General features: G+C 39.3%; 1 protein-coding gene across 1 annotated transcript in view; it reads right to left on the reverse strand.

Annotated features, from left to right (window-relative positions):
* WDR17 (WD repeat domain 17) overlaps positions 1-19,607 on the reverse strand; it is a 55,314-nt gene continuing 35,707 nt past the window's right edge. The window contains exons 19-29 of the mRNA XM_063136161.1: positions 19,298-19,430; positions 17,835-17,926; positions 15,292-15,391; positions 13,149-13,288; positions 9,005-9,116; positions 7,878-8,019; positions 7,672-7,774; positions 6,746-6,847; positions 2,193-2,291; positions 1,804-1,987; positions 1-611 (exon numbers count right to left, since the gene is read on the reverse strand). Coding sequence (XP_062992231.1) covers positions 492-611; positions 1,804-1,987; positions 2,193-2,291; positions 6,746-6,847; positions 7,672-7,774; positions 7,878-8,019; positions 9,005-9,116; positions 13,149-13,288; positions 15,292-15,391; positions 17,835-17,926; positions 19,298-19,430 — 1,327 coding nt within the window. The 3' untranslated portion in view covers positions 1-491. The remainder of the gene's footprint in view (positions 612-1,803; positions 1,988-2,192; positions 2,292-6,745; positions 6,848-7,671; positions 7,775-7,877; positions 8,020-9,004; positions 9,117-13,148; positions 13,289-15,291; positions 15,392-17,834; positions 17,927-19,297; positions 19,431-19,607) is intronic.

Raw genomic sequence — 19,607 nt, forward strand, 5'->3', positions numbered from 1 at the left:
AACTCCATTTGTTTCAAAGGATCATGCACCCCAAACCACATTTGATAGACTGTGCTCTTAGTTTTCAGTAAGAGGAGACAAATACACAAACTTTATCTAAAATATGAAACATGTACTCCCCCTTCATAGGCTTGTAGTTCTAAAAGCAGCTACAGCGACTGTTCAAAGAGGCATAAATTACTTATGCATAAACGTGTTTTAAGATATGAGTTTCACAGTTGTGCTATCCTTTTGCTTAGTAACATGCTTCACAAGTTTGTTCACAGAAACAGCATTTTAATCCTTTTTCAAAAGCTCATGGCTGCCAATGATATATGCGACTCTCTTTGGATTATCAAATTTAATATAAAAATTAAATTTACAATTTGTGATATTCGTAAAAGTATCCCTCAACGAGGATTCAACCTCAAATCCTTCAGCTAATAAAGTAATAGCAACCAGCATATTAGTGGTTAAATTTATTAAAACTGAGGAGAGTGTGTTTTCTTTTATTAGAATGGGTTGAGCCGTATTCCTGTCCCCAATGGAGAGAAGGGATTCACTTTTGCCCACATCAATGCATCATTGAGAGAAATTGCTGACTTTCCATCCTCAAGGAAAAATACTGGACCCTGTGCAATGTAAGAAGTATGAACATACAAAATAAAATATTATACATTTCATATATAAGTACTCTAAAAAAAAAAAAGAATTACTATAGCAATGTAAATGGGTTAGATTCTAAATTGTTCCTCCATTCATGTAAAGTGTGTGTGATGTCTGCCAACTTCCCCTTCATTTGCAGCCTCCTGCACCATATCCCCCATCGTTCCCAAGGGTCCCCCAACCACCAGGAACAGATTTTCAGGGGTTGAAGGAGGAGGCAGGGAAGTCCCATTTCATGATGCAAACTTTGTTCTGTTGATAGAATTAAAGTTAAGATCCAAGCCATTGTCTTTTCTTGGCCTTTTCTGAAAGTACAATAGAACCCCCATCAAATATAATTACAGTAAAGCAATAACTAACTAAAAAATAAAAAGGCTGCAATTGCCATTAAATATATAATGGAACAAGAGAATGGCATTTGCTAACTTCCCAAATTTGGGGGTGGGTTTATAAAAATCATACACTTAAATTTTTTAATGTAACACTAAAAACTGTATTATCTTACTTCTGCAGCCTCTGATACACAAAAGGCTATAAATCTAAGTGTATTGGAGAGTAAATAATTGCTCTACAATAATCTACACAGTTAATATCTTCCCATAAATATTACAGCTAACATTGCTTTCTCATTCTTCAAAATGGTCTGTAGCAATTAGCCTAATCATGAGAGGAAAGAGTCCAATGAGAGTGGAAACCCATAATAAATCAGAATGGATAAGAGGGCTAAAGCAGAGGGGAAGTGCACTAGGATTGTAAGCACATTTACTTGGAAGTACATCCAATGAATTTAATGGACATGAATACATTTTATTACATTGGGTTGTATCCAACAGTTACGTTGAGTGGAAAGCTACTAGCACAACTAGTCTTCCTCACCCCCTCTTCCTCACTTCAGCCCCTTGAAAAGCCTCTCTGGGGCCAGGGGACCCTCAAGAACAACATCAGGACCCTCAGAAACATCATGGTAGGCTGCAGTGAGAGGGGAAACTGAAAACAGGGCTTGTGTAATGCCTTTCCTGAAGGTTCCCTAACACCTTGGGTAGGACAGGATGGGAAAGGCCCACTGTGTGAGCAAATTTTTGCTGTAGGATACAACCCAAGGACTTGTCATTTTCAAGAGTTTTCATATCGGTCCAGTCCAGTTCCACCAACCAATACCTGTATCCTTAATCCTGTCAAGCAAGAGATATGAACATCTGAGTGACTAGGAAGGTTAGATCCGGTAACGTAATCTGGTCCTATCGTTACTTTCAGAGGTTCTTCTTTTACTCGAGATACCAATGTTGCATAAATCTCTTGTTGCAATTCAGATGGAGGTGTATGTGGTAATTCATCACTAGATCTGTGAGAGAAATACATACTGTTACTTACAGTAAGATTTTAGTTTTATAAGATTCTAGTTTTATAATATGCTAACTGGTTTCAAAAGTTTTTTTTTAGAGTATCTAAAAATTTCACAGAATTCTTGAAACATTTGTCCACAACTAAAGGCAAAATATCACACGTTCAAAGCATCTAACATTCTATTGTGGTCATTGTACACCTACTTGTTCAGTGATTGAGTACAAGCTCTCCAAGCATCTAGTTCCGCGGAGAGTTCTTCAATTTTCAGGGGTACACACACCTCCCGTCTTTTTAAAAGCTGGCTGGAAAAGAACGCAGTGTAACAGAAGTTTTGCAAGCATATGACATAAATTCTAGCTCTATATGGTTGTCTGATGCGAACGACTCTTATTAACCATTCACTGAATAAACTTCAGAACTGAGCACAAATGCTATGGACTGTTTTTTCTCCCCATCCTGAAGGCTCTGTGGAGGCAACAATGAAATATATACATATAAATATATTGCAAAGGAAATAGTAGCAAACGAACAACCTCACTTCCTCTTCTGCTCCTCTCCCAGCTCCAAACACCACTTTGAAGATGTAAAGCAAAGAAGAACTATTAACAGCAAAGGGAAAAACTATTTTCAACACTTCCAGAAAACATATCTGTCACCATCAGTAGGCCTCTGTTTGGATGAAGAAACACCTGTGCATGCTGTAGTGGTCTATGCTCTTGCTTCAAGTTCTCCATAAGCCCAGGAAATCAAAGCTCTCAAGACACTTAAAGGAGTAATAGTTGTTGCTGATGGCCTGGTTAAACTGTAAACAGCAGGACTACAATGGCAATTAACTTCACAAGTATTTAATACAAAGCTTTTAGTATCCCATTCATGAATACAGGATTCCAGAGTGGCTCATATTGGTCAGCTTGCACAATCAAAATATTTAAGCAGTGGTGGCTTATTTAAATCGTGGCACATCCCATGTGCTCCTGGAGTGTTATTGGAGGGTTGTTTCCCTCTAACAAGCTGTGCCCTCAAGTTTGGATGATACATCAAGCCATGTCTGGGCTGTGATTATGGAAATTGTGCCCTGCACCTTCTGCAACTTAAATAAGCTGCCGTGGCTTGTTTTGATCATGTGAACCAGGCCAATAGCTGAAGGATCAAACTATGTTTCTTTATACAGTTGGAGGATCGATTTTTTAAAAAATGGAGATTCCCTTTTAATCCTTCCCTCCTCACCCTCATATGGGTTTAATCCTTCCCTCCTCACCCTCATACAGGGCTTAGCGAAAGACTGCCACTGACACCAGTGGGGTTTTTTTCTAAGCCCTGTAACCATGCATACTGTATGCATGGCAGGTATCAGTAAAATTGTGGTTGGGAGGGAAGGATTAAACTACCCCACCACCACCACCACGGGATGGGTCCCAATGAAAATCAGATACCCACAACTATAAATAGAGACATAGCTGCTAGCTACTTCTTTAAAATAATGTGTAGTTTGACTTGAAGACAACACAATAATAAAATCAATGAACACTATTTAAAAGCCAGTAGTGCAGCAAGAGGTCACAGCCAGGCAAGAGAAGGAAGGCTAAAACTAACAGCTTGAAAGGCCTAGGCAAATAAAAAGGTGAAGACTTGGCACCAAAAATATCAGGATTGTTGCCAGGTAAATACCCTTGGGGAGAGTGTATGAAACCCAGGGCGCTACCACAGCTAAGGCTCTAACCGTGATCACCATCCATCCCAATTCTGAAGACAGGGAGACCAAGACAAGGGAATCTGAGGAAGGTTTTAAATACCCAGTCAGGTTGATGTGGGAGAAGGTGGATTTTAGGTACCTGGGTCCCAAGCAATGTATGGCTTTAAAGATAATTCCCATCATTTGAACTGTGCTCAGAAATAGACCAGTAGTCAAGATTGTTGTTTCAGAATAGGCAAGATGTGTTCCATTCAACGAATACCAGTTAGTAACCTCACTGCAGTATTTTCGGCTAAAGTTATTGAGTACTCTTCGAAGGCAGCTCCACATACAATGCATTATTGTAGTCTAAATGAGATGTTAAGAAAGCATGTAGGCTCCATCAAAGAGAGGTTGCATGGGCACACGTGCCTTAAGTGGTGAAAGGGGCTTCATGCCATGGAAGCTACATGGACCTCTAACGATAAAAAGCACTCCAACAAGTTACACACCTGATCGTTTAGGGAGACTGAAACCTCATCCAGAATAGATTGAATACCACCTCCCAAGTCAGATGAACCACCCACCATTAGAACCTCTCATCTGAATTGAGTTTCACTTTATTGGTTCTCATCAAGACCATTACTGACTCCAGACATCAGTTCGGCATCTCAACAGCCTCATCTAAATCTGATGAAAAGGAGAAATAGGTTTGGCTCTCATCTACATTACTGATGACACCTCACTCCAAATCTCTAGAGGATTTCATTCAACAAATTTAATGTAAATGTTGAATAGCACAGCGGATGAAATAGCTTCCTGTGGCACACCATAGCATAACTACCAAGGTGCAGAGCAATAGTCCTGTAGCACCACCTTCTGGAAATTATCAGAGAGGAACAGAATCACTTGATCACCAATCCAGAAGGTCACCATGCTTAGTGATCTATCAAAAGCCATTGAGAAGTCTAGGAGAATTAGCAGGATCTTTCTTCTGACACTTGTAATCTATAAGGGAGTTTTGGTGCCAGATCCAGACTGTCTCGAGTTGTATGGCAACCACCCACTTGTATACCTTGCCCAGGAAGAGTATACTTGCAACCTGCCAAAAGCACAATCCTTGCAGTCCAAAAGGCTTCTCTTTAGAAATAGTCTCACAACTACTTTCTTCAAGGCTGTCAAGGCAACCCCCCTTGCAAGGGGACATTAATTATCCCCTGGACCTAGATGGTCAAGCTGCTTGATGATATGATGCAGAAAGGGAAGGATAAGGCAAACAGGCAAATGGATTGCACTGCTTCAAAACCCTTGTCGACATCGTGAGTTGCAATGATTGAAATCAATCTAATAAAATACAACTAAATGATGGATTTTGCTGACTAGGGTGGAAGATTCTAATTGATCCCTGTAGTGAGTCTGACACCAGAAGAAAAGGTGAGTTGAGCCAGGTGTTGAACTTACACAATTGTCCTATATTATGTGTATTAAATGTGTAAAGGCCTGTATAAAGAGCAGTTTTTCGGTTTCTTAGAGCATGCCAGCTTCTGCAGGCTTCTCAGAGATGTGTATCAAGCAGGCAGGCACCAATAATAATCGCTAGCTGTCTGACGCTGATAAGGGTGTAATCCTTATGTCAACAGCTGCCTAATTTCTTGTTTGCTTTCTTGGGTTTCTCCTCCTGCTCCTGTGTTGGAATGTTGGGAACTGTTAATCATAGGACATTGCCTGCCTGTGATGCACATACTATCAGAAAAGGCTATAAAAGATTGAGCTGATGCCTAACTAATTTGGCTTCACTCCAGGGGTAATGTGCCTCCCAACCTGGAGAACCTTGGGCTCTATGAACGATCTGTATTATGCTGTTGATTGAAGCCCCAGCAAATGCCAGCTTTTGGGGAGTTGCCAGCTTGGTGGGCTGAAGAGATGTGTGAGCTTTCTTTGTATTTTTATTCTGCATCCATTTTCTATCAATAAACTCTCATTCCTTTCACAAGTGGTCTAGTTTCATAGTGGTCATCCAAAGAATCTACTTTGACTGGGTCCTCAATAGATCTGGCCTCCAAATTAAGACAATCACCCTCTATAATACTTTATGGAAGGATGAAGCTGCTGCAAGCCTAAAACACCCCAGGAAGTGATCTGATAAATTACAGGGGAATCAAAGAGAAACTTCCCACTTCAAAATCACTGTCCTCCTGGTCTGATGAGAACACCAAATGCAGAGTGTGGCCTGCCACATGTGCTGGCCCAGAGTCATTTTGGGACCACCCCATTAAATCCTGAGCCATTCCAGACAAAGCAGGCTTGGCATGTATGCTGAGGTCCCTGCCCTCCCCCTCCCCACTGTGAGAAAAGCATCTTGGCACCCACCTTTCAAGTCCATCTGCACAAAGTGTGACTCAACCTAAAGTAATAACTTCCAGAGAGACAGCCCTGTTAGTCTGTCACAGCAAAACATTTTGTAGCACTTTTAAGACTAATAAATCGTAGTATAAGCTTTTGTGCCCTGGAGTCCACTTCATCAGATGTAATACTCTACCCTGTAGTACTACACATAACCTATACCCCAAATTGTAATAATGTTTGTTAAATGTAAGTCTATGGCTTCAGTATTTTTAGTCTTTGCTAAGAGAACTAGAAGTTTCTTCTTGCTAGTATTTCATATTTCTTTTGTAGTTATTGATTTGAGAAAATAAACCCAAATTTTCTCCTTAATTTTTGTCATTGTGTTTATGCTGTTTTTGACTTCATGACTTATCTCTTATTTTGTATTTAAACTATTTTATTCTAAGCCGCCCAGATAATTTTATGTTATAGTGCAACATACAAATGTTGGAAACAAATAAATAATAAAATAAAATGAGAACATTTTAAATACTGTACTTCAGTTAAGTCAAAGTAGCAATGAAAGGTCATTACACAAGCCCAATTCCTGCAGTTAAGCTGGTGTATGTTCGAGTAAATAGGACTAGGCCAATTTTATAGGGATTTATACACTGTTCAAGTGCGAGGAAGCTACACATAAGATCTATCATCATCCCAACCAATTTTGGATACAATTATTGTAATAATAAAGACTGTTACCTTGTATATTCATAAAGTGCTGGCACAATGTTAGTGTACTGTCGTCTAATAGCCAGTAAAGCACCAGTGTAACCACACAATATTAATAACTCATTTCTAAATCTGAAAATAGAAAAGTATAAATTAAAAAAAATTAACTATTTTGGCACGAATATCAGTGGCACACAAAATATATTTATTTATATACTGGTTTTGAGCTTAGAAAATTTTTCAAAGGAGTTTGAAAAGCAAGTTAAAACCAAATATTAAATTTTTTAAAAAACATAAGAAAGCAACAATACATGCAGAGAAATGGACTAAACTGAAAAAGAAATCCAGCAGCACACACTTCGTAAAATAAAAATGTCTTTACCAGTCTTCAAAATATTCCAAGAGCCATTACTAAAAAGAGAATTATGACTCATATCAGTCGCCTAGTTAAAGACCCAAATATAGTCCAGCTCAGTAGCCAAAATGTATTTTCTTCAAAAGGCCGGTAAAGAGATATGGGAGAGTTAGTACTAAATTATTTGGTGGCTGGGGTGATGTGTGTGTTTTTTAAAAAAGAAAATCATAAGGAGAAAAGTATTTTCATTCCCAGGGACAAGATATTCCTAGTGATATATGCTGAAAAGGCCAGCAAAATTGAGTATAGCAAATTGTTTCTCGAATATTTAGTTACAAACAAATGCTGTTTTACCAGAAGTTTTCCTTCTATCTATTCTGTGAAGATCCAACCTCAACATACTCAAAAATAAACATTGCATGAAGTCTATTGTGAGTTCTACAAATAATAGAAACTTTTTATTAGTCATATTTAACACATGCCTATTTAATGTACTCTTAAGATTTACCAGCTATGGAAGGCAAACAAATGCAGATGAATAATGCATAACCATAAAATAGCCAAGTTTCAATTTCATAACTATGAGACGAAACATACTTACTCACTACATTTATGAAGCAGCAACTTTTCTGTACGTATATAGCTTAGAAGATCAAGAAATGGACAGACTGAATCAAGGGTCCAATTTGACCCACTGATTTGTTCTGCGAAATACAAATGGAAAATATAACCTAAAAATGTTAAAGAACAAAGGAACGAAGTAAATGAGTATGTTTTTAGATTGTTTGGACTCATTTAGAAGCCTACCTTTGACATACTGAATGCCTATAGGAAGTGCTTTTTCTGGTTCTATAGTTAACAGATAATATTTTATTGATTCAAATGTATTTCCTTCAGTCTGAGCTGTCTCTGCCAACCTCATACATTCTTCTACATCTGGTAGTCTGCACTGCAAAACAAAAAAAGGTACAAACAACTTTTATAAAATGGTATTTTGCAAAATTGGGCTGGATTCAGTTGAAAATAGGAGCAGTGCCTACACATGAAGAATTCCCCCACAACTCAGATACCTGTTTTCTTTCCTCCCCAGCAAATGAATGTATGACTACTGCTCGTGCAAACGAACATTCCAGGAAATTGTAAGCCTGCATGCACTTCCCATATCTTAGCCTGCCATGTTTGCATTATCCATGTCCCTTGTGCAACCTGCATGGCACATATAGGAAGAATTGGATAGGAATATGAGATGCAGACTTCTTATTCCATGTAATGCTCCCTTCCACTGCCTGCACATGTGCCCCTGTAATTGTGCTGGAAGTGGGCATGGGACAAAGGGTTCTATTGTGTCCTGTGGGACTCCTCTGCATGCATTTGTTGAACTAGATTGAGTCCATTATATGTACAACTAAGTATATATTAGCTCTTACATTCGGGAAGAATAATTTGTTTAGCGTGAGTGTAAACCTAGCTTTCATGTTGATGTAATTATTTTAAAACTATAATGCCACAATTCAACAGCTTATTTCTGCTTACTAAGCTTCATTTGTACACAGTCTTTCCACTCTTTTCTCTAAAAATATTATTTATAAATCCAATGGGAAATGCCTGTGACTGTACATATAGGGCTCTGTGGAGAATCAGTCTGAAGTAAAACATACTTAGAATGTATTATTATAAAAATAAGAATGTGTTTTGAAAGGTAATATCCACTTGAAAACCACACATTCTTATACAACAGTTTATCCCAGGCTCCCATAGCAAATATAAGTAACAGGGAAGCTAAATAAACAAGCAAAGAAATAATGTAGATGATGTAAGTCCTCTATTATAGAAATAATATTTTAATAAATATATCTAGATGTTAACAAATTAACATGAAACCTCTTCTGCTACTCACATAAATGTTTAAGAGACAGTGGGCCTCTCAAGTGTACCTTTTCATGCAGGTCATTTATTTCTGCTGTGCATCCAGGATAGAAAGCACAAAGCTTTACTAACTGTAGTTCATTACTGGGAATCATCATGAGAAGATCGGCTGCTAAATCCCTGTGAAACATAAACAGGCCACAGTCACTTAGTAATAATATGTAAAGATGGGGAAACAATACCGGAGTTAAGACAGATTGTTTTTCTTTTGTTCCCCTCTGACTGAAACTATAGGTGAGGTGAAAGAGCTTTTATAGGTGGCAGTTCTGGTGGCAATGCAGGAGATGTTGAAACACTGAAGCGTGAGAGTAGAAGCGCAAGATCCTTAATGTAGCTGTAACACACACACACACACACTCACCAGGATGTGGATGATCAGAAATGAGTTGCATGAGCCTCCTTTTCACAAGACAGGAGAGTGGAAGCTTTTATCACAACTCAGAATTGTTCTAAAGTTAAAGCTAAAGCTTTCATTCACTTCTACTGCACAGAGGAAGAGGGAGCATATGGGCCCAAGGCTCTCTACAGATCATCTAAACCATGATTTCAAAGACTGCCATATTGCCCATTTTAGATTCTTAAGATAGTAGCAAATAGCCACATATGAGCACTCCTGTCCACTAGGCCGTGCTTGGCTGAGATCATAAAAAGTGATATTTTATGAACAAGAAAATCCATCTCAGGTGGATTTACCACTCAAGATCAAAAGCATAACTTCTCATGCAACTTTAAAAGATAAATAGCTACTAAACACATTTCTTTAGTGTTTGGGTACTACACAGGCAGTTTCTTGTGGCCTCTCCTAAGTTTGAAGCCTATCTTGTGACTCTAGAAATGAAGCTGCTAGGAACTAGTTTAGTCGACTGTAGGTGGTATATCATTAACAATACTTCAGTTTAGCAAGTTGTTACCATTGTGAAACTTTAAAAAGCCAATGAGCTTCATCCAAAGCTCCACTGGCACTTCCTATGAATGAATCCTTCACCAGTTTCAGAGACACACAATTGGAATGTGCACATGTAGGTATCCCATGACAATGCACTGGATGGGGAAGCCTACATATTCATATCAAAGCCATACATGCAAATGGAACCTTAGAATCATGACTAGCAACTCTTCTTTCCCCCTATGGTTAGTATTTTAAGACCTGGGAGTGTTTCCACAGAAAGCCATCCTCCATCTCTGCTCCTAAGCACAGTTGGTGAACACTCATGTGCACAAATAAATTTTCGCTTAAAATAGACTGGGATCTTTCAGTTGATTGGCATGTAAGATCTATACACTTTGAAGACCTGGGTGCCCAAATGGCTCTTTTTTGACTTCGAAAAACCTAAATATTTGTGCTAATCACGAATGCTATGTTAACGCTGCTGTAACGCCAGCATATTAGCTTTTCAAATACCACAGCTCTTGAATCCTCTGAGCACTAATGTACTAGTACAGTACTAGGATCAAGCTGTCAGAGCACAAGTCTTATCCCTCGGAGAAGCATGAGATAACCCCATGATGGAAGATTGTTGCTTTAAGACTAAGTCTTTGCTTGCAGAGCTTGAGTTCTCATCACTAATCCACACTGTTCCTTTAAGAACCTATTCAGCCCGTCTATTTTTTATATATATCACAAAGATATGAGCCGTAATGATGTAATTTAACTTGAAAGTTTTAATCTAACAGTAGTTTTTATTCTTTTATACTTATGGGTATCTCTTAATGTGAAGGTTTGTTAATGGCTTTTTTATTATGTCAAATCCTTTGTAGTGTAGTGTGTGTGTGTGTGTGTGTGTGTGTGTGAACCACCCAGAGAGCTTCGGCTATGGGGTGGTACAAATCCAATGAAATAAATAAAAATAAATATATATACCAGTATTTATGTATTTTTGGTGTATGCATTTGTGGCAGATATGACCATGATGGTTGAAACAACAAATACATTCACACAAAGATATTTTGCTTTATTAGAAAAGCCAACTCAGAATGTGGAATTTTCTTTTTAATCTAACCACACACACACACACACAAAATGTTTTGCAGAAAACTGATTAGATTCTCTCTCTCTCTCGAAACAATAAAGTACCTGTATCCAAGTGATGGAAAGCTAAAACAAAAATATTCCAACTTTAACAACAAAATAGCATTCAAATAGGGCATGAATAGGGCAAATGGTGTGAGATGGAGGAAGAAGCTGAGATAACAATACAGCAAAAGAAACACAAACACAAAATTCCTACCCTGATAATTTCAATTTTGATATGCAACCATGATCGGTGGCTTCTACTATCAAACTTACAAATTGTAATGATGTATTTCCCATGCTAAGTAGCCACTACTTTTTTCAAGACAAACTCCCATCCTGTTTATAAAACTGAGGAAACCTTAGGCAGTATCCAACGGTGTCATTCTGCAAACTCAAGTAGCCCTATTGGGGCTCCGTCAAATCTTTGTTGCGCAGCCGATCAGTTTGTGCAACTGATTGTGAAAGCAGTTGAGCAACTGGTTGCACAACCATGCTTATGTAAACGTAACTTTAGTTGGATTCTCCTCTTGTACACAGTTCAGAAAGAGTTTCCAGTAGCACTACGTCATTTGCGCTAACAGAATGGTAAAGTTGGATACTACCCCTAGTTAACAAAACTAAACATGACACACACCTAAATCATGGTATTTTAGTCATTAATACAATCTTGCAATTCTTTAATTTTCTTTCATTGAAAATGAATAAAGCTAACCGTATAGTATATAGTTAAGATTTTATAGTCTATAAAATGGTTACAATATGAAAAAATAAAAAAAGTTTTCCCAATTCAGAAGTCAATACGCTGAAACCATTCCATTCTCATAGAACAGGAGTGCAGAACCTCAGGCCTGGGGTCTACCCAGATCCAGTCCTCCAGGGGTCCAAATTTGGCCCATAAGAACAGTATAGGAGTGGAGCAGGGGCTTCAGGGAGGAGAGGAAACTAGCTGAAATTGTCTCCCTCCTAGCTAGTTACGCCAGGAGGAAACATGTAATCAGTCCTCCTAATAAGTGCAATTCATGCCTCCCACTTATGTCAATTTTTGACCATGTGGTTAATGGACAAACACCTGATTTCTGCACACATTTTGCCTTCCCTGGGTCTCTCCTGCAGACATCTGAAAACAGTATTGAACCTATATAGGTCTGCACCTTCCCATTTCATCTAATTAGTTTGCCATGGAGCCAAGGAAAAGAACAGGTAGAGAAAGGCAAATTCCCAGATTTTGTTATATTTGGAGAAGTTTGAACAATTGCTGTCTTGACTTAGGGAGGTACCATTTGACATATCTGCGATCAATTGCCATAAAATGATAATTTCTGATACAATTTTCTCATCGACATATTCTAGCAGCTATATACAAAACAGTGTTCCTTAAATATAGTATCTATACTCAGTTCTTAAACTATCACAGAGAAAAAAAGTTCTATTCAAAATGGATTTCAGAGGCAATACCCAGAGTAACTACGTCTTCCTCAAAACTATGGTTATGCTGATTGTTATCGCATAACACTTTTCTTGGATGAATGAAATACAGAGGCCTGGTTCAGACAACACACTAAACCATGCTGTTTAACTATAAAATGGAATGCATTGACCTTAACTTACATTTATTTGTGGCTGCACAACAGCAAGCAAGAATGCTGCCTCCTGTATGCTCATCACTTCTGCTATCCTAAACAATACAGGAACGCCCCTGTTCCTGGGTTGCTATTGTGACGTCTGAATCCAAAAACTTTGGGTTGCTTATGAGTTAACCTGACAGCAAACCATGGGTTAAAATTCTGGGTTGTTTAACCCTAAACAACCTAGGGTGTTGGGTTCCTGGGATGTTTAGGGAAGTGGAAGCACATGGGAATCAGCTTGCTTGCTTGCTCCTGCACCTTCACAAGCAACCCATGGTTTGTTAACCATGGTTTATTTAATCGTGTGAACCAAATCAGTATTTCTCTGCTACAAGGGCAGTTGTGCTTGTTCATGCTTAACACACTATTGTAGCTTAGTTTCAATTTCTCATTATTTCTTCCGGATAAAAAACACGTTCCTTAAAGCTAATTTTGGACATATGAGACTTCTGTGTTTATAACAACGTCTATGGTTCGTTAGGTACAAAAACCTTTGGAGCAAGAAGTTCTTACCATGTTGTTATAGTCATACATTTTCTTGCTAGTAACTCTAGCACATAATGTGTTGCTTGTGCTGCACATTCTCCTAAGACAGTACCCATACTGACTGCCAACTCCAGTTCATTTCCACGAATCAGGTTTGCCATGGCAAGCTTGCTCAATAAGAAAATCAAATTATTAAGTGTCACAAGCACTTCAAGGATTCATTGAGACCAGCATATTAACATTTATTACAAGAGTGTGGGTGGGATGGACAGAAGGGGGGGTCCAAACATTGCCGTCTGCCATTTGTAGCCCTCCTGTATTTTCTCACAATTTCTGCCATCTCTTTTCTTATCACAGAAGATGCTTCCAGATGGATGGTTCCTAGAACTATCAGTCAAACGACACTGTGCAGCTATTTGGTCTTTCCCTCCTTAACAGATTTTTTGCAGTAATAGAAGATGGGGGGAAATGGTGAAACATAGGAGGATTACAAATGACGATAATGCTATCTGGACTCCCTGCAAAATTTCATGGATCAGGCAGAGCGATTGCACAATAAATGCCTCATCAGGAAGCATTCTACATGAAAGAATGACAAAAGCGTGCATTATTTAATCAGACTCAAGGGTTTGATCTGCCTTGCTTCAAATAATTGAAAACAATATTTTTTACAAAACTGAGCAACATAAAAGAACAATGAATTATTTTAAATGGAAGAAATACTTAGAGCCAAGCTATTATCAGTATCTTCACAGTGAAACTTCAGAGTGAAGTAAGGTCTTCTAATCACCCAGCCTTCTTAAGATGAAGAGCAGTGATCGATCTCACAAAGTGTACCACCACTGGAGTAGATGAAACCCTGAGTGTTTTTGAACTTTCAAGCTGCTCTTAATACATGCTCTGCACCCCAAGACCAGAATTTTGCATTACAGAGAATGTGTAGTTCCTGCATCTTCATCTCTCATGTAATATGTAATACTAGGCAATTGGGAAACTGGCTTTGTCACATCAGCTCGTTCATCACCAAAGGCAAATGTGGCAGTGAAGGATATTACCGTCTATCAACAGATGTTGACCTGGTTCACATGATCACAGGGTGGTTAACAAGCCACTTTTAAAAAAGCCCTCCCTGGACCTTAATAATTACACAACAGTATCAAATCTTCCATTTTTGGGCAAAGTGATCGAGAGGGCAGTTGCCTTTAACTCCAAGCAGTCTTGGATGATGCAGATTTCTAAACCCATTTCAAACCGGCTTCAGAGCAGGATATGGAGTTGAGACCACTATGGTCGCCTTAGCGGATAATCTATGCCTGAGTATTGACTGGGTGTGTGTGTCCCTGCTGGTACTTTTGGACCTCTAAGCGGCTTTCGATACCATCGACCATGGTATCCTTCTGGATCACCTGAGGGGACTGGGAATCGGGGGCACTGTGCTTCAGTGGTTCCGGTCCTACCTCTTGGGCAGGTTCCAGATGGTGATGCTTGGGGATAGCTGCTCCTCAAAGAAGGAGCTGCTGTGTGGTGTACCACAAAGTGCCATCCTTTCCCCAATGCTATTTAATATTTACATGAAACCGCTGGGAGAGATCATCTGGAGGCATGGGGCAGGGTGCTATCAGTATGCTGATGACACCCAAATATATTTCTCTATGCTTATGGCTTCCAATAGCAGTGATGCATTCTCTGCAGTGCATAGTTCCTGCCACAGTTTACATGCTTTATGTCGTCTTTCCCCAGTACACTTTATTATAGTTCTTCAGGCTAAAGAAGGTGAAAATAAGATACACTAGAAGTCAACGGTAACACAGCAATGCTGGAACAGATATAATATACAGCATTGTGGGTTTATAGCACAGCAACACCTAGATTATATGCATTGAATATATGCTGGCTTTCAGCAGTGTAAATATCTCTACTAGTGATATGGTAATATAATCTAAATGAAATGGATTTAAAATTCCTTTAATTATATTCTGTCAGGTTAAAGCTGACAATACATCTTTCATGTGTGTTTTTATTTTACATCTGCCATATCCCACAGATGAAAAAACCAAGTTTATTTATACATAACATTGCCTTTTATTGAATAAATCTGTACAAGTATTGTGCAAAATAAGAACTGACCATTTTTTCTACTTCTGTATAGATTGAATAGAAATTCCTTTACCTCAATATTCTCAACAGCTAAATGGCAACAAGCAGCCATCACTGCACAGCCGTCCTGGAAATACCATTCAGCCAGTTCTTTAGTGACATTATGTAGAAGTCTATAAAAAAATCATTTGGATTAAATAATTTAAACTAGACTGCAGAGAATAGCCTAAGACATAATGGACTTGTCCCCTTTAAGAATCTTTAGACACACCAGGAACTGCCTACTCCATTTTCCCTTGAGAATCCTGGCACATTTCTCCCAATCTTTTTGCCAAATCCACAGGATGAATCTGTATCTTTACAGAACAGTCTAACAGTAATACAGGGGAAATATCTCCTTCCTGTCTTTCCTCTGACAGGAAGCATTCAATCAGCCATTATCTGTCTATCTAAACTTTACACCAAACACCCTTTGCCAAATTCTGAGTGGAGGATTGCCTCAACTTGTTTTCCATTCCCATGGTCAAGCTTGTACTGGATCAGCCCCTGCCCTTTTTTTAATTTATTACTGATATGGATTTCTGAATTACGGTGACTGAATGCTGGATTACAGGCCCAATTTCCAATGCTATGATTTCAAAAGTGGCCCATGAAATATGGCATCGTCCCAAGTATTCACATACGGAATCGATGTTCAGATGGCTTCGGTGTGCAGCAGTGTCCACTAGTGGACAACACATCTGTCCGTGGTGAGCTCTTCTGTTGATTTATTTACAATATTTATATACCGCTCTCCACTGAAAATTTCGGAGTGGTGTACAAGGTAAAAAACACACACAGAATAAAACACCTTAAAATAGATTTTTAAAAGAAGCAAAATGAAAAGTGAACCATGAACTGTGGCTGGTCATAAAGGAAAGGCTTCCTGGAACAATGATGTTTTCAGGAGGTGCTGAAAGGAATACAAAGTTGGCGCCTGCCTGACCTCTAGAGGCAGGGAATTCCATAGGAGAGGAGCTACCATGCTGAAGGCTCTTCCCCTGGTGGACTCCAATCAGAGGATGAGTCTATGTGGAACCACCAGGAGATGCCCTCGGATGACCTCTGTTGTGGCAGAAGTGACCAGTGTCGCAGTCTGCTTCCACAGAGGCCGATATTTGCATCCATTGCAGCCTACTTAACCTTCCCATTACTGCTTGGAAAAGGCTCCCTAACTAGACCTCTTCCACCCCATCGCCTGCACCTGCCACGTTAAGGTGCGTCAGAACAATTAGCCAGACCTGTGCAGCTGTAATGGAACAGTGCACGAGGAGCTCTTCCTGGTCACCGGGGCAGTTAGTAACAGCTTTTACAGTCCTATCAACCACTGCAGAAATAAGTGCTTCTTCTGCCATGTCTCCCTTCAAAGTGTAGGTCAGGGTATTGTGCTGAGCCCTCTGAGAATGGAGGAGCAAAGGTGGAAGAGAGAGCAGAGGAAGAGGCGAGGGAAATCAGCAGCACGACTTGCGCTATCGTATTGGCTGCTTAGGACCATTAGCAGAGCAAGTGAAGTGGCAGCGTGGGTGCAGGGGAGAGCGAGGACCTTGCCCTGAAAACAGCACCGTCCAGCCTGCACAGCCTATGGGTAGTAGCAAGCAGGTGTTCTCATTGCTTCCCCTGGCACTGTGCGACTGTGTGAGAGTAACCTCATAGTGACAGCTGTGCAGAAAACCAGGGGAACAAATGGTCATTCCTGGTGCAGCGCAGGAACACCTAGGCCTCGGAGTTTATCCAAAGATCTATGAATGTGCCCGATTCAACCTCACTCCAGAAATGCCTCGCTTCTCATGCAGTGCTTCTCTCCCTCCGAATCAGAGGAAGACTCAGACTGCTGTGGAGATTTTACACAGCTGGTGCCCATGGGCAAAAAAACAACTGCTTTGCCAACAGGTGCACTAGCGGCAAAACACAGGAGACGAGGTAGATGACTGCTGAGGAAGGAGGGAAGGCACAGACAGCGCAATGTAATTTGTTGTTAGGCAGACTTCAGGAATTGAGATTGCTCATGAGCAGAGGAGCTGCATTTTCTGCCACTCTTGCTGAGCAACTCTGTAGCCGATTACTGCAACCCACAATAAAATTGCTCCCTGGGTTCAGACAACATGACAATCCATCATGGGTAAAAAAAAACCCCAAGAACAAGCCATGGGGTGTCATGATAGCTTTTTCTCAAAAATTTAGCCACCCTGCTGAAAGCGGTCCAGGTTCGGATGATTCGCCATGGTTTGTTTCAAATGTCATCTCACAATAAGTTGTCATGTTGTGCAAACCCAGTCAGTATACATTGACAAAGGAAATACAAATTTTAGATAGGTCTATTCTCCTAAATAGGCCAGGACCTATTTGTCTGGAAGTTGATATCTTTTATGACAATCGAACCATGATCTACCATTTTATTCAAGCAGAACAGATAAACAAGACTTATGGACTTCTCTGTTATGAGGAAATGCAAAACAGCAGCTTTCAAACTTCAGTACAAAGTGTCAGATCTCATTTCAAAATGCCACTAATTTTTCAATCTGTCAGGAGAGACAAAAAGAAATGGCATATGAAAAATAACCTTTCTGCATGACTCACTCATTATAATCTTCCATGCTGTTTGCTTCAACATTTGTTGACCCATTTGATGCTGAACACTGGAATGTTTGCATATTTCCTTCACATGCTGCCTAGAAACAGTAAAAGAATGTCAACTGAAAGCAACACAAACCATTCTTCTCTTGACAATATTACTGGGGACGGGGAAGAAACAACAAGCTAATGAGTAACTTAAGGCCGAAATAAAAAGCAGCCATATTATAGTAGTAGAAAACAGGCCGTGTTATATGTTACAACCACGGTCTTTGGTCTAGACTCAAATCTAAATTACATGTAAAGGGCAGAAAACTATCCTATGCATTAGTGAGGATGGAAGGATGTAAACTTAAGAGCAAAATCCACATTTACTAGAATTCACAAGTTTCTATCCATGGAGAGATCCAGGCCTAATCTGCACCGAGCAGGATACTGCACTATGAAAGTGGTATGAAAGCGGTATATAAAAGCCAGGAACCCATTTTATTAGATTGTAAGCCTATGCGGCAGAGTCTTGCTATTTACTGTTTTACTCTGTACAGCACCATGTACATTGATGGTGCTATATAAATAAATAATAATAATAATAATATAAGCACTATGAAAGCAGTATGAAAATGGCATATGACATGTGTCAAATCAATGGGCCCCAACAGTTGTCAGTGCACTTCAATACCGCTATAAAGCAAGTAGTGCGGCTCCTGCCTTTTATATACCGTTTTCGTAACACTTTCATAGTGCAATATCCTGCTTGGTGTAGAATAGGCCCCAGTCATGAAATAATGCCACTGCTTTATTACCCACAACAGAATGCTATTGGAATAAAAATTCTCAAGCTTTGTTTGGTAGCTAAGGCAGGTTCTCCAGTAAGAACTGGGTTTGTGGATCTGACACACTTGAAACCTTGACCCAGCTTTAGCAGTGCTATTCCTCTTGCCACCCTCCACAAAATACCTACAAGTGGTACCAATTCACAGGGACAACTTCTGAGAGCAGTGTAGAGCAATGCCCATTGTTAAAATTAGAATTTTGAAACCCAGTAACGCTGGCATCAAAAATACCAGCTTAATTACTTTGATATATCACTATGTAGAATTATACTGCACCTTGAGTGTCATTTCCTTTAAAAAGGTGGGGCATAAATCAAATGAATAAAATAGATAAGGATGGCAATACAGGAAAATCTAGAATTTGGCTATTTCTTCCTATCAATAACTTCCTTTCTGATGCTAATAAAATGTTTTTAATCACTCTGCCTACCATTGTTGATTTAGATACAGGGCATGTGAATATGTGAGCAACATTTTTACAATGTTATTCGTAAATGCTGGGGTTTTGCTTTTGTCTTTTACAGTCAAAGCTGCCTCAAACTTAATAATACAGGTTAACAATTTATAACTAAATGTTTTACCACATCCTAAAATATGTGGCATTTATTAGCATCTGATAAGCACATACAGTGGTACCTGTGCAACCTGCAGAGCTTCTTTAAGCTGACCTCTTGAAGTAAAAAATGTGACAAGCTTCTTCACATCACCAGTAGCTATGCAGTATGGAATAACATCATCATTTTCTTCTTGAATTAACTGGTCAGCTCTCCTAATCAAAATTAAAAATATCAGCCATTTAGTTTCATTTCAATTATTTAGTATCAGATCCAGTCACAGGGCATCGGTGGGGCTTTAGGATTTATTAGAAAGCTCAATGCCACAGATCTGCCTTTTGAGAGGCATATAATTCTTCCCAAAGCCACAGCTTGGAAAAGCATACATATTT

This window comes from Elgaria multicarinata, chromosome 10, assembly GCF_023053635.1.
Source record: "Elgaria multicarinata webbii isolate HBS135686 ecotype San Diego chromosome 10, rElgMul1.1.pri, whole genome shotgun sequence".
In the NCBI taxonomy this organism is placed as follows: domain Eukaryota; kingdom Metazoa; phylum Chordata; class Lepidosauria; order Squamata; family Anguidae; genus Elgaria; species Elgaria multicarinata.